Source organism: Danio aesculapii, chromosome 3 (assembly GCF_903798145.1).
Source record: "Danio aesculapii chromosome 3, fDanAes4.1, whole genome shotgun sequence".
NCBI classification, from domain to species: Eukaryota; Metazoa; Chordata; class Actinopteri; order Cypriniformes; family Danionidae; genus Danio; species Danio aesculapii.
The window spans coordinates 9,380,208-9,395,986 of NC_079437.1; the positions used below are offsets into that span (position 1 = coordinate 9,380,208).

At 35.3% G+C, this 15,779-nt stretch overlaps 1 protein-coding gene across 1 annotated transcript in view; it reads right to left on the reverse strand.

Annotated features, from left to right (window-relative positions):
• Positions 1–1,382: 1,382 nt before the first annotated feature.
• rnps1 (RNA binding protein S1, serine-rich domain) overlaps positions 1,383–15,779 on the reverse strand; it is a 14,823-nt gene continuing 426 nt past the window's right edge. The window contains exons 2-7 of the mRNA XM_056453098.1: positions 14,012–14,167; positions 8,281–8,466; positions 8,092–8,197; positions 5,403–5,556; positions 4,439–4,580; positions 1,383–1,879 (exon numbers count right to left, since the gene is read on the reverse strand). Coding sequence (XP_056309073.1) covers positions 1,774–1,879; positions 4,439–4,580; positions 5,403–5,556; positions 8,092–8,197; positions 8,281–8,466; positions 14,012–14,167 — 850 coding nt within the window. The 3' untranslated portion in view covers positions 1,383–1,773. The remainder of the gene's footprint in view (positions 1,880–4,438; positions 4,581–5,402; positions 5,557–8,091; positions 8,198–8,280; positions 8,467–14,011; positions 14,168–15,779) is intronic.

The following is a 15,779-nucleotide window of genomic DNA, read 5'->3' on the forward strand; positions in this document are numbered from 1 at the left end:
CAGTTTCAATGTTTAGCAGTTTAACAGTGACCCAAGTAATATTTAATAGGTTTATACAGTATTTTGTACTTTAATGTCGATACAGAGCCACACACCACCGCTAGATGGCGCCACTAATTGTTTAGTGCTCATGTCGACAAAACATCAATTTTCCTGTAATATAGTCGACTTTTTTTATTCCACGTATTAGCTCCAGCTGAATCGAGTAGCCTACACTCTCAGAAAAAAGGTACGGGAGCTGAACCTTTTCAAACAGTACATAGAAGTACCTGAATGGTCCATAATGGTACCTCAAGGGTACTAATAAGCACCTTTTAGGTACAACTGTGGACTATTTGGGTACAAATATGTATCTTTTAAAAAGGTACTGGCCCAGTGACAGCTCCTGTACCTTTATTTCTGAGAGTGTAGGCTACTCGAATCAGCTGGACCTAAAACGTGGAATAAAAAAAGTCGACTATATTACAGGAAAATTGATGTTCATTTCACCCTGAATAAAAATATACATTGCTAAAGAGTTTATCATTTTCCTTCAGCGTAGTGCCTGCTTTTTAATAGTTTTAATGAATTATAAAATATATTTTTATAAATTTGTAATATCATCCAAACTTATGAATCTTTCAGGTATTACATTTGAGGTGCCCAGCTGTAGCACTGAATAACTGAAGACATAACCGATAACTTGCAGAGGATATTAACAAATATGCATCATGGCTTTAGTTATAATGTACATAAAGCGCACATGGTCGTGACATGAAATTGTGAGAATGGAAAAAGTGCACAGCCACATAATTTAAGATATTTCATAATCTTGCATATTGTCAGCGGCTTCCTCATACACGCACATTATAGGACTACACAATATCATTATATTAATATATATATTTTTAACTGTCCAAAATGGGGGGAATGATGTTTTTTACTCTCTGATAGTCAAAGCAAGTTAAAAAAAAATTCCATGTTAAATATGCATTAAAGAAAACTTCAGGAAAAGGTGTTTTATGTAAATTCGGACTACGAGTCCACATTTATGGACATCATTTATCTATAAAAGTGCATCATATCAAAAGATGATATATAGGTCTTATTCTAATTAGGTTAACATAAGCCCAAATAGCAAAGAGAAATAAAAAAATCCATGTAAAAAACCACCTTGGGCCTTAAGAGGTTAAAACTAACTTTGAAACGACACTCAAAAAAAAACAAAAAAAAAAAACATATTTAACATATTGTTTAAAAGTTCAAACCATACCGTTGCAATTTAAGACAACCTAGTGTTCAGACCGAAAATTCTATGAACATTTAGGAAACTTTTTTTTCTCCAAGATATAAATTCATTCAGCTTTGAAACAAGAGTGTAAATAAACAACAACTGAGAATGCTAGTATCGAAAATGGTTTATTGAATTTCCTATTCGGATTCTTCCAGATCTTCAGATTTTAGATAATTAGATGATGAATTGTGGACAAATGTTAACTTTTAGATAAAACAATAAATGCATTTTATTCCATCCCACAACAGAAACCAGTAAAAGTTGTATTTCTCAAACAAAACAAAAAGCACATTACAAAAGAATCACAGTAAGCTGAATGATCTAGCACTAGCCCAGTGAACGCACAAACACCAGATTAAAACCATGCACTTCCACCCTAACGTCCAAGATGTAACAAGACGAGGGTTTTAAATGTGCAATCCTGAGGTACCAGAGGAAAAAAGAAAACACTTGGAGAAATCTAACTAAAATATGAACGGGCTGGTCTCAGAAGCATGTTTCTAGCGGGACGAGTTGGAGCTGGAGCGAGAGCGGTGACGCCTGCGGCCTGGAGACCTGGAGCGAGAGCGCCTTCTCACCGGAGAGCGTCGCCGTGGAGACCGAGACCTGTGAAGAGGACGTCCTGTCAGCTTTGGCGAAGATAAATCACAGACATGCATGCGCTAATTACCTGATAAGACACATGAAAGGCCGAGAGTCTGTGCTCTCTCTGAAGGAGGAGGAGAAATAAACAGAAACGCAAGGTCACTGACTGGACATTTGCCAGCAGGTGTAAACTAGAAAGAACTTTAGGTCAGCAAGGATGCCAAGTTGACTGGTTCTAACGATCCTCGCAGAAACGGAGGAGTGTGCAAGGACAGACGAATAATTGAGCTGCAAATACTTGAACTTCACTTAAAGTCATTTTGCTGGTGAGTGAATTAATGATGAGTATTAGAGCTGCGAGAAAGTTCGAGGAATTATTTCAGCATTGATTTCTGCTATTCTCTCTCGAATGATTTCTGAGCTTGGTTTTAAACAGTAGATTGTGCTGCGTGCTATACAGATAGTCGTTCTCTGCTTGCCTCCTAATCCCTACAAATACCACTCATACCTAAAATAAATCACAGATTACAAGAGTTTACACTTAGCTGATGCATAAGTAAAAGAGCATTTGGCATGCTGTCCCAGGAGAGAGCCCTGAGCTCTGAAGATCCACGAGCCCGGGGCTCCCACAGTTTAGACAGGAGGGAGAGAGGGGAGTCTGAGCTCGGGTAATTCTCGAAAACTCCCCTGCTATCGGATTAGGAAGGAGTCGGGGTGGAATGGGGGTTTTTGTCGATAAACTCAAGATGACTAAGCTAAGGAAGGGAGACCAATTATATGCATTTAAATGAGTCTGCTTGGTTGGTCAGTGATTGATGATGCGAGATCAGCCATGGTAAATTATAAGCATGTGATCCTCTTGAAATTTGATTATAAAATTTGTTAGGAAAGATTTAAGGGAATTACAAGAGCGCTGTCTGCTGTTAAAAACTAGTCTAGAGTGCCATCTGCTGTTAATAACCAGCCTGGAGCACCATCTGCTGTTAATAACCTGCAGAGAGCGTCATCTGCTGTTAATAACCTGCATAAAGCACCATCTGCTGTTAAAAAACTAGCCTAGAGCGCCATCTGCTGTTAATAACCAGCCTAGAGTGCCGTCTGCTGTTAATAACCAGCCTAGAGCGCCGTCTGCTGTTAATAACCAGCCTAGAGCGCCGTCTGCTGTTAATAACCAGCCTAGAGTGCAGTCTGCTGTTAATAACCAGCCTAGAGCACCATCTGCTGTTAAAAACTAGCATAGAGCGCCCTCTGCTGTTAACTAACCTACAGCGCCCTCTGCTGTTAAAAACTAGCCTAGATTGCCGTCTGCTGTTACTAGCCTGGAGCGCTGTCTGCTATTAATAACTAGTCTAGACCGCCGACTGCTGTTAATAACTAGTCTAGAGCGCAGTCTGCTGTTAATAACTAGTCTAGAGCGCCGTCTGCTGTTAATAACTAGTCTAGAGCGCCGTCTGCTGTTAATAACTAGTCTAGAGCGCCGTCTGCTGTTAATAACTAGTACCCGCCGTCTGCTGTTAATAACTAGTCTAGACCGCCGTCTGCTGTTAATAACTAGTCTAGACCGCCGTCTGCTGTAAATTACTAGCGTAGAGCAAAGTCTGCTATTAAAAACGTGCCTAGAGCGTCATCTGTTGTTAAAAACTAGCCTAGAGTGCCGTCTGCTGTTAAAAACTTCCTTAGAGCACAGTCCACTGTTAAAAGCTAGTAACATCAGCTGTTTAAAAACTAGCATAGAGCGCCCTATGCAGATAAAAACCAGCCTAGAGCACTATCTGCTGTTTTTAACTAACCAAGAGGGCGATCTGCTGTTAAAAACTAAGCTAAGAATTAATTCAAGAGACTAGCGATAAATATCGAAAATAGAATTAATGCAGGATTGCTTTTTTTGAACAATCCTTTGCCACTCTAATAAATACTGAACATGTGAACTAGAAATCACAGTTATAACTCGTTTGAGCATACAGTGAAACTGGTTTATTGGAATGGAAAATAGGGTTAGGGGAATCTTGAGTAGGACATTTGCTATGTATGTATATGTATATATATGTATATGTGGTGTAGTCCTAAAAAAAAGGTGGTGTACTTTTGCACCCAACCCAAATTTTAAATAAAAGTAGGCAAATAAACGATTAAAGTCAATGTTTTTTTGATTCATTATATATATATATATATATATATATATATATATATATATATATATATATATATATATATATATATATATATATATATATATATATATAGAGAGAGAGAGAGAGAGAGAGAGAGAGAGAGAGAGAGAGAGAGAGAGAGAGAGAGAGAGAGAAAGAGAGAGAGAAAGAGAGAGAGAAAGAGAGAGAGAGGAGAGAGAGAGAGAGAGAGAGAGAGAGAGAGAGAAAGAGAGAGAGAGAGAGAGAGAGAGAGAGAGAGAGAGAGAGAGAGAGAGAGAGAGAGAGAGAGAGAGAGAGAGAGAGAGAGATAAATGTGTGTGTATATATTTATATACATATATATACATATATATATTTTTTAATTAGCTTAATTTTGTGAAGAGCTTTAAGAACAGCAGCAACAAGCATAAGATGCATTTAAAAGGCAGACCTTCTCCTCATGCGAGGCGGTGTGCGGCGCCACATGGGTGGAGGCGGCGGCATTCTGCGTGGAGGTGACAGTCTCCTCGGAGCAGGACGTATCCTCTGGGCCAGAATAGCAGTTGCTGTGATTTCCTGACCGTCAATCTGACCTGAGAACAGAAACAGAGTGAAAAACTCCTCCTAACCAGTTGATACATAGGCATTTTAACATTCAAGTATTCATTATTATTTCTTTAATACAAAATAATTATTCAAATAATTAAAAAAATATATATATCTAAAATACAAATGTGAGAAACCATTTCTAATCAGCCGTTACACAGGCATTTAACAGTATTTATTTATTTATTTTTACATTTTTGTGCTTGTTAAAAATATAAAAAATTCAATTGTTTAATTATTTTTGTAATTGTCCTGTTAGCATCTGTATTAATTTAGTGCTGTGGAGATATAAATGACATCCAAAATAAAAGTTTGTTTGGACATAATATAAATGCGTGTTCTGTAAATATTTATTATGCACACATGCATGTTCTATTTCAGAGACTATTTATTTATATTAAATTTTTGTATAAGTTTGTTTTTATGTATGTGTGTGTGTGTGTATTAGATATACATAAACATATATAGTACACGTACGTCAAAACAAACATGTGTGTTTAAAATAAACGTATTGCATAAAAATGCAACTACCTTAAAAATATTTTGCAATAAGGTTTTGGTTATTAACATATAATCCAACAATCTTCACCTTTATTATTTGTCCTATTTAATTGGCTACATGTTTTCTGCCCATTTTATAATTTATTGGCAAAAAAGAAAAGCCAAATTTTCTCCACCTCTTCATCAAAAGTATTAATTTGTTCCCTGAATTAACGAACACATTTCTGAAATCAGAAGTCATTTTTTTGTTCATGTTACCATTTTAGTTAAAGAATGATGCAATAATAGTTCCCGTCCTCCACACATACCTCCATCCATGTGTTTGAGGGCTTTCTGGGCATCCTCCGGAGACTCGTACTCCACATAAGCGTAACCCTTGGACACATTAGGGTGCAGACGGTCTGATGGCATATCAATCATCTTGATCTTTCCATATGTGGCAAAGATCTCTTGAATATGATCCTACAGAAAATCAAGCACAGCAGACAATCAGCAAACTACAGCAGCAGAAAGCTTCAAGAATATATAATCAAGGGTGCTCTAGTAAGTCAATCCCTAAAAATACTTAATGTATGTGTTACCGCTCTACTTAAACTTGTGCTTTTTGTACATCTTGGTATAAATGAAACAACATTTTCTGTATAAATGTATAAATTAAACAAATTATTCATATTTCTTGCAACCATAATATACCTGAACAATTCTCAAAACATGCTAATTAAATATGCAAACTAAATATCTAATAAGAATAATAATAATAATAATGATAATATATAAGTAAATATGCATACACTTCAAATATATACAATAAAGTCAGTTTGAATTATTGTTGTTTTTTGTTTTAGTTAACCAGATTTTGCATTTCTCTTTTCAGCACTAAATAATAAATAAGTAAATACTGCCAACATTTAGAATAAAACAATCGGGTAAATGAGGTGTCAGCAAAACCCTCAGTAAAAAGTATTTTAATCTAGATAATAAAAAGTATGGTGTATGTAAGTGTAAAACAGCCATTAAACAGACAATGCATTATAAATCTACAACTGCAGATAGATACAACATGTTGATAGAACATGCTGCTTTTCTACTGGTCTAAAATCTCACATTACCAAAATTATGGGAGCATAAATTGTTTTGTCTATGCTATCTTGCTGTAAGAAACACATTTTAATAACTTATGTGCTGTGATATCAAGATGTATGAAATTTTAGTGATTCATTTAAGTGACTGAATTAAAGTCAGAAAACCACTGCTTTTGTGAGGCAATGCACTTTAAAAGCTAGCCTAGAGTGCCATCTGCTGTTAAAAACTAGCCTTGATTATCCTTTGTTGTTAAAAACTAGCCTAACTGCAGTTAAAAATTAGTCTAGATCCCCATCTGCCATTAAAAACTAGCCTAGATCATCATCTGTTGTTAAAAACTAGCCTTACTGCTGTTAAAAACTAGCCTAGAGCGTCATCTGTTGTTAAAAACTAGCCTTACTGCTGTTAAAAACTAGCCTAGAGCGTCATCTGTTGTTAAAAACTAGCCTTACTGCTGTTAAAAACTAGCCTAGAGCGTCATCTGTTGTTAAAAACTAGCCTTACTGCTGTTAAAAACAGCAGCAGAAAGCTTCTGTAACAGAAAGCAGAAAGCTTCTGAAACTAGCAAAGAGCATCATCTTTTGTTAAAAACTAGCCTTACTGCTGTTAAAAACAGCAGCAGAAAGCTTCTGTAACAGAAAGCAGAAAGCTTCTGAAACTAGCAAAGAGCATCATCTTTTGTTAAAAACTAGCCTTACTGCTGTTAAAAACTTGCCTAGAGCGTTATCTGCCATTAAAAACTAGCCTAGCTGCTGTTAAAAACTAGTCTAGAGCGTCATCTGCCGTTAAAAACTAGTCAAGATCGCCATCTGCCATAAAAACTAGCCTAGATCGTCATCTGTTGTTAAAAACTAGCCTAGAGCCCCATCTGCCATTAAAAACTAGTCTAGCTGCTGTTAAAAACTAGTCTAGAGCTTCATCTGCCATTAAAAACTAGTCAAGATCGTTGTCTGTTGTTAAAAACTAGCCTAGAGCGTCATCTGCCATTAAAAACTAGCCTAGAGCGTCATCTGCCATTAAAAACTAGCCTAGAGCGTCATCTGCCATTAAAAACTAGCCTAGAGCGTCATCTGCCGTTAAAAACTAGTCAAGATCGCCATCTGCCATAAAAACTAGCCTAGATCGTTGTCTGTTGTTAAAAACTAGCCTAGAGCGTCATCTGCCATTAAAAACTAGCCTAGATCATAGTCTGTTGTTAAAGACTAGTCTAACTGCTGTTAAAAACTAGCTTAGAACGTCATCTGACATTAAAAACTAGCCTAGAGCATAATCTGCCATTTAAAAACTAGCCTAGCTGCTGTTAAAACTAGTCTAGATTGCCATCTGCCATTTAAAAACTAGCCTAGATCGTCATCTGTTGTTAAAAAACTAGCCTAGAGCATCATCTTCTATTAAAAACGAGCCTAGATCGTTATCTGTTGCAAAAAAACTAGCATAACTGCTGTTAAAAACTAGTCTAGATCAGAATTTGCTGTTAAAAACTAGCCTAGAACGTCATCTGCCATTAAAAACTAGCCTAGAGCACCAACTGCCATTTAAAAACTAGCCTAGCTGTTGTTAAAAACTAGTCTAGATCGCCATCTCCATTAAAAAACTAGCCTAGAGCATCATCTACCATTAAAACTAGCCTAGCTGCTGTTAAAAACTAGCCTAGAGCATCATCTGCCATTAAAACTAGCCTAGCTGCTGTTACAAACTAGCCTAGAGCGTCATTTGCCATAAAAAACTAGTCTAGCTGCTGTTAAAAACTAGCCTACAGCACCATCAGCTGTTAAAAAATTGCCTAGAGCATGATCAGCTGTCAAAAACTAACCGCTATCTGCTGTTACAAACTAGCCTAGCTGCTGTTACAAACCAGTCAGAAACTCAGAAATATACTGCTTTTGTCATCAACACACTGATCTTGAACCATACCTTGGTGACGTTTCTGGTGAGTCTTCCCAGATAAAGTTTGGTTGGTTTTGGGCTTGGACTCCTCCTCTTCCTCTCTTTCTCATCAGTCCGTTTTTGAGATTTAGACCTGGTTGGGGAAAAGAAACAGGCCAAATTCAGCACCATACTACGTTTTGTCGTTACCAGTTGTTTAATATCATGAGAACCTACTTTGACCGAGAGCGGCGGCGGTTGTCATGGCGACGGCGGCTCGGGCTGGGAGACCCCGATGACCCAGATGAACTAGAGGAGCGGGAGGAGCTGGATGAGCCGGAGCGACTGGAGCCAGAAGAAGAGCTGGAGCCGCTGGAGGAGCCAGAGCTAGAGCCAGAACTGCTGCTGGAGCTGGAGCTGGACCTGGAACACATCAGACACGATTCATTATTCAAAGTCAAAACATCACATACAAATGTCACAGCTGAAATGCACAGATATTTTTGACCTGCTGCATTGATGGATATTTTAAAAACACTAGCTGCGTCCCAAATGACACACTATCCGCTTGTTAAGTGTGACATCACGCGAATCGGTTTCCGAGTCCAAGCGCTCTATCAAACTGTATAGGGAGACTCGACAAATGGTGATAATAAATGTTTACAAAGTGATGTAATACTTTCGAAAATCTCGATCGCAATATATATATGCCCATGCCTAATATCCAAGGGCCAGAAAGTGATTAATTTTTTATAAACTGTTAAAATTTTGGTATTTGTGATGCAGCAAGTCCAGAGACTGTTGTGTACACTATGATTTTATATAAAATTTACTTTAATATGTGATAGGACTAAAAAGTGGCTATAAACAAATATTTTCTCATTTCAAATAGCGGCTTCGACCCGGAAACAGTGTTCCATACATACACAACTTAACAAGCGGATGCACTATGCACTTACGCACTTAACACCATAGTATGACTGTAGTGTCGTCCAAAATGGAGCACTAATGTTTTGTACTAAGCGGAAATTCAAACCGTTTCCATGACAACGTTTGCCAAATTAGTGAAATAAAATGTCCAAACTACCAAATAACACCCACCATGAGTATAACCTCATTCATTATAACTGCTATAATCACTCTAATAGGAGAGTAGTGCTTTCACAATGCAAAATAAATAATCCAACATCAGTGCTCGAAAGCTCCACTCCTTCTGCTACGTGAGCAAAGCAATTCAATTCAATTCAATTCACCTTTATTTGTATAGCGCTTATACAATGTAGATTGTGTCAAAGCAGCTTCACATAAAAGGTCACAGTAAATAGGAACTGTGTGTAACTGTGTAAAGCAGCAGCTGTTGAGTGTGCGAAGTGTCCATCAGTCCACACTTCATTTTACCGGTTGAATGAGTGCATCATCCCGGTAATTAAAGTGCACTTATTCTTCTTATTCTGGTGTGAACGCACTACTTAAACTATTTATACTACAAAATGGCATAGAATAGTGCATTAGTAAGCAACTTGGGATGCACCTACTGTATGTGAAGCTCAAAAACTTTTACTAATCATTAATTTTAACCTTAGTGTGGGCCAGGAGAAAAAAAAAAAAAGTCAGATTTCTCTGGGACCTCCTGAGCCCAAACATTTACAGACCAATTACAAAGGAAAATATACATTTTTTTATATGATCAACTATATATACATTTTACAGTATTTAGTAGGGCTGTGCAATTAATCGAAAATCTGATTTCGATTTAATTTTGGCTTCTAACGATTATGAAAAACCATTAATGGAGATAAATGATTATTGCATCATATACCGCCCCTTTCCAGTTGTACACATTTGTTGCTCTTAAAGCTCAGTTCCACATGAAAATGACTTAAAGCATGTATTGTACTGTAAGTTTTGTAGCACGGGATGCGCAACATTCATCGATGTACGTTCAAATCATTCATGTTTTTAAAAGCAGGAAAGAGCACATGCTGTTTTGTGTGTGTGTGTGCTGTGCTTAGCTTCAGACAGGCTCGAAAACGAGCAGAGCACACACATCTAACGGCATCTTAATGTGAGCGCTTTAATGGTCAAACACATGCACATTTGTGTCAGAGTGCGGTGTTTAGTGATTATTCATATTAACCCTCATTTATGTATTAAACAAACAAGTGGAGAATCAAAAGACACGTGAAAGAGAAACCATATATGAACAGCACCATTCTTAAAGTGACAGCGCAATGTTCCTGCTGCCACCTGTTTTTATTATGAAAGGAAAAACAAGAAAATCTCTCACTGCTCTTGACTGGAGGACTGCTGTAGCTGAAGTTTTTTTCTTACAGTAAAGATGCTTAAAGCACAGTTTAAACATAACAGATTTACTAACTTATTTCTAATAACTAATTTCTTTTATCTTTGCTATGATAACAGCACATTATATTTTACTAGATATTTTTCAAGATACAAGTATTTAACTTAAAGTGACATTCATAGGCTTAATTAGTGTAATTAGGCAAGTCATTGTATAACAGTAGTTTCTTCTGCAGACAATCAAAAATATATATTGCTTAAAGGGGGCTAATAATATTGAGCTATTAAAATAAGTTTCAAAATATTTAAACCTGCTTTTATACTAGCCGAAATAAAACAAATCACTTTCTCCAGAAGACAAAATATTATAGGAAATACTGCGAAAAATTCCTCTGTTAAACATAATTTGGGAAATATTTATATAAAAAAAAATAATAATAATAAAAAAATAAATAAATAAAATAAAATCACAGGAGGACGAATAATACTGACTTAAACTGATAATCTTTTTGAATAATCGTGATTAAAATTATGACCAAAATAATCGTGATTTTGATTTTTCCTTATAATCGAGCAGCCCTAGTATTTTAGTATAACCCACCATTTATTTATGAATATTTTTCATAACTATGGCAGTTTTGTAGATGTTATTGCCAATTTCTATAAAATTTCTATCTTTTTGTTCCAAATTTTCATCTGTGCTCTAGACCAGGTCTTTGCAGAGATGTAAACATTCCAGATTTATAATGGGTTTAAAATGTATTTTGGACAAATGAATGACATTTTTTTCTCTTCACTTTTCCCATTCATTTTCAATGCGTTTTGATGAATGGGAAAATTTGGGTTTTCCCACTCATTTTCAATAAACAGTGATTTTGTTACACACCTTTAAAACAACCGAATCAAGTCCAGTTACATTTTGTGTTTTAAGATTAGACATTTTGGAAAAAGCTTCATGGAGTTTGATGCCCCTGAGATGAAGGGAACATAAATAAATTAAAAAAATAGGAAACATCCATCGGGGTTGCCCTGACCCGGTGGGCCGATTAAGTTAAAGCAGTGATTCAGCTCAACAAATAAAACTGCAAAATTATGTGATTTCAGTTAAACAAATAACAAAGATTTGCTGCCAAAAGGGTTATGGCTTCAATTAAACAGGTAGTTCACCCAAAAGTCAAAAACGTCTCAACTAGTTTGAGTTTCTTTCTTCTGTTGAACAGAGGAAGACATACTGAAGAATACTGGGAAAAACAGCCATTGACATCCATTGTATTTTTTATTCCTAGTTTGGATGTAAATGGCTGCTTTTTCACCCATTCATCAGAATATCATCCTGTGTGTTCAACAAAAATTAAAACAACAATTGAGTGTGAATAAAACCGTGAGAAATTTGGGGTGAACTATCAATTTAACTTGCATCTAAATAGTTTTTACCTCATCTCGTAGCAGTTTTTATGACTATGTAGCATATTCAATGACATATTTAATGATTTAATGACAGCAGTATTTAATAGTCTCTTGTGTGTCTGATTAATCATGGTGAATACACAAAGCAAACCAAACAAATAAAAAAAATAAACAAATAAAAAAAACAATCAATAAAACAGCACATTACACAAACACTAAATAATTAATAGTATTACATGATTTTTTAATTTCATTTGATAAATGACATGTTCAATAAACCATTTCATGGTTTCCGCTACATTCTTCCACGGCGGGGCGCCACGCCAAAATTCATCCCACTACAGCTACATTACAGCTTCTCATTCAAAACATTTTATTTTTTTTTAAAGGCGGGTAATAATCGCACCAAAACTTATTAAAAGGTAAGTGAATTATAACAGAGCGAACTTTTCTGCATCATTTGTTTACCCTTTAAGGTTACGTGCTGACTGACTGGCTGACAGGTGCATGATGCGTGAGGCCAGCAAACACGACGTCTAGCCGTTTCACTTTACTTCAGGATGCATTAATATCGCTCTGTAGGTCTATTAGAGACATTCATAAATATTCCTAGCAAATCTAATAAATGCTGGAGACATAAACGAACTAAATCGCACTTCCGCAGCGTTTATTTGAGAGCGCACAAGAAGATCTGCGTGCTTTTGAAGCGGCTTATATTTGAGGGGGCGTGCCAGAAGTTGTGCACGAGCAGAGGAAATCGGCGCGCAAGCAAAGAGATCCGCATGCTGTAGGCAATTAGATAAATGCAATCTCTACTTCTAAATATTGCGCTCACGGCATTTGTCATTGAAATAACGCCACAGGTGGTTGGTAGATCTGTGTAAAAAAAACGGCCTGCCGCTGGAAAAAATCCTAGAGGAAACACTGCATTTGCATATGCTCTCTAGAGTATGTTTTAATGGATGTTTAATGCATTTCTAGATCATATCACACAAAATACCTTCCCTTGTAAATGTTTCCAGATTTATTCTTCATTTTTCTGCTCTCCATTTTATTGGTCAACATAAAATGTATTAACTAAAAAGCGTGTGCAATTTCAATCATAATAATTGTTTAATTAAACAGCAATTTGTTAAAAGCAGAGTTCACCCAAAACTGCATCTGTTTAATTGTCATCATTCACTCACCCTTTACTTGTTCTAAACTTTGAGTTTCTATCATGTTGCACACAAATTGTGGTATTTTTGAGAAAGCTAGAAACCTGTAAGCATTGATTTCATGGTAGAAAAAACTAATATCATTGTACTCAATAGTTACCGGTTTGCAACATTCTTCAAACTATATTCTTTTGCGTTCAACAGAAGAAAGAAACTAATACAGGGTTGAAACCACATGAGGGAGAGTAAATTTAAGTTCTTTTTTTTTATCTGAAAACACAAGATCAAAAAATAAATAAATAAATAAAAAAATTAAGCATTTTCTAGTGATGGGAACTTCAGATCATTTTACTGACTCGGACCTTTTGAGTCTCGTTCATAGAGATGAATTAATCTTATTTTGAGTCATTTCGTTCAATATGTCAAAATAACATTAAAATGTTACGAGTTGCTTCCAAACACATCTACAACTAGCCCAAACATTGATCACCCTACAAAACATATAATAACTAGAATGCTACTATATAATGCAATGCTACTATACTAAGAAAGAGAAAATAATCGTTCATTGTTTACCTGGTCTTTTGTCTATGATTATGTCAGTTCACCTCTCGTTCGTTCTGTAACACTAACAGTCCCATATGAGCCTAACCAATGCCAGAAACACCCATGATTAGTTAACTGTTTGAGTTTTTGAGTCGATCGTTCATCGCGTGACAGCATGTACAGAGATGACTAAAAACCGAAGACAAGAAATGAAGGCATCAAATCTTTCTTCGGCTCTAAATGCATATGACTGGCTTCTGTCTTTCCCATGAAAAATGAACGACTCAAACCCGATAGAAGATTCGAAAAATGAAGGAATCCTCTCCTCCACTGGCACAAATGTGCACATTCGCAATGAATGAGAGTGTTGAATAAATCGTTCAAGAAAGACCCATCACTAGCATTTTTAAGCATTGCCGGCACCTGTAAGAACCCTGATCGAATGCGGTTCTGCATCACTCAGCTTAATCCTATATTAAAACTGGACGTCTGTAATTCTGCCTGTGATTTATTTCATATAGAAATTGGTAAGTGACTGAGGGTTGTCCCAGCAGTACCTGCTGCTGCTGCTGCCGGTGGAGTTGCTGCGGCGCTTGCGGATCTTATCTCTGCCTCTCTCCTTCTCCGCTCCCTCCTTCGGAGCAGCCTTTTCTTTACCTCGCTCCCTGGGCTTGTCCTCTGAACGCTCCCTGCGCTTGGTCGGTGATGGGGCCCTGTGTCAATAAAACAAGCAACGGAGGTTTAGTTTGGTAAAATGCAGACAAACATTATTAAAACAGTATTCATCATGTTTTTTTTTGCTCTTGTGTTTTTCTTAAATGTCTAAAGTAAATCACAGCATCAGCTGCCTTTCTGCAGAAAACCCTAAAACCTATAACCCAAGGAATATAAGCCTGCTTATTAAAATACGAATTGCAGGGGACAGTATGCATCGGGAACCAAGATATATATATATATATATATATATATATATATACACACACGCATATACATACATATATATACACACACAATATTTTTTTATATTTTGGTCATTAACTTTTTTTTTGTACTCTTAGTTGTATAATGTTGTGTATTGGCATCCAGCATCAAAACAGTAAAAGTGGAATGTATTTTCATATAATGTGGTAAATAAATAACTTGTGTTTTAATTATTTGACCGAGTAAGCAACATTTAATTTAAACTTTAAAATTTGGTATGATGATTTATAATACATTCAATAAACACAGGCCAATCAAAATGGATATAATGATGAATAAAGTTATTTGAGTCATTGACGTTAACAGTTGCATTGAATTTTATACATACAAAATAAACCTTATGTAAAATTTATTTAATGTAATATGAACACCAACAAAAATAAATGTTTTAAGAAAAGCAATACATGTAAATACACATGTGCGTAACCAGAAAAATAAACTATTCAATTAGCACAACTTTAACAGTGTTGGTGGTGATAAATCCTGATACTTTTATTTACGGGCTGCACATAATTGGAAGAATCTGACATTACAATATTTTGTTTTGCTGCAATATATATTTACGATATGGATATCATTTCACCAGATGATTTGAATAGCTCTATTTGGAAAGATTTCATTATATTAGATTAGCTGGGATGATCAAGTCTTTTTCAATATGCATAAAATATAATAAATTACAAGCATGCATAAATACGACAGAGCAAAAATATTTTTTTTTCTAGGGAACGTAACAGTATTCAGGTACAGAAATTAGACAATCAAACTTAAATACCATGGTCATTATCATAAATTTACAACATAAATAATATTTGTTAATATCTTTTAATCTTTAATAAATTATCTAATGTGACTATTGTGGAGACATTGCGAAATCGATGCTCAAATGATATACTGTTCAGGCACACACACATATACACATATACATATACACATATACACACACATATATATATATACATATATATATATATATATATATATATATATATATATATATATATATATATATATATATATACATATATATATATATATATATATATATATATATATACACATACACACACATACATATACATATATATATATATATATATATATATATATATATATATATATATATATATATATATATATATACACACACATATGTATACATATACACACACATATATACATATACATATATATATATATATATATTTTTTTTTTTTTTTTGCCCATAAAGTATTATCAGTGAACAATAGACAAAGCTGAAACTAAACAGCTTAGAATAACATAATAATTGAAGCGATGTATTTACAATTAGCGTTTTAATATACAATTAGTAATTGCTAAATT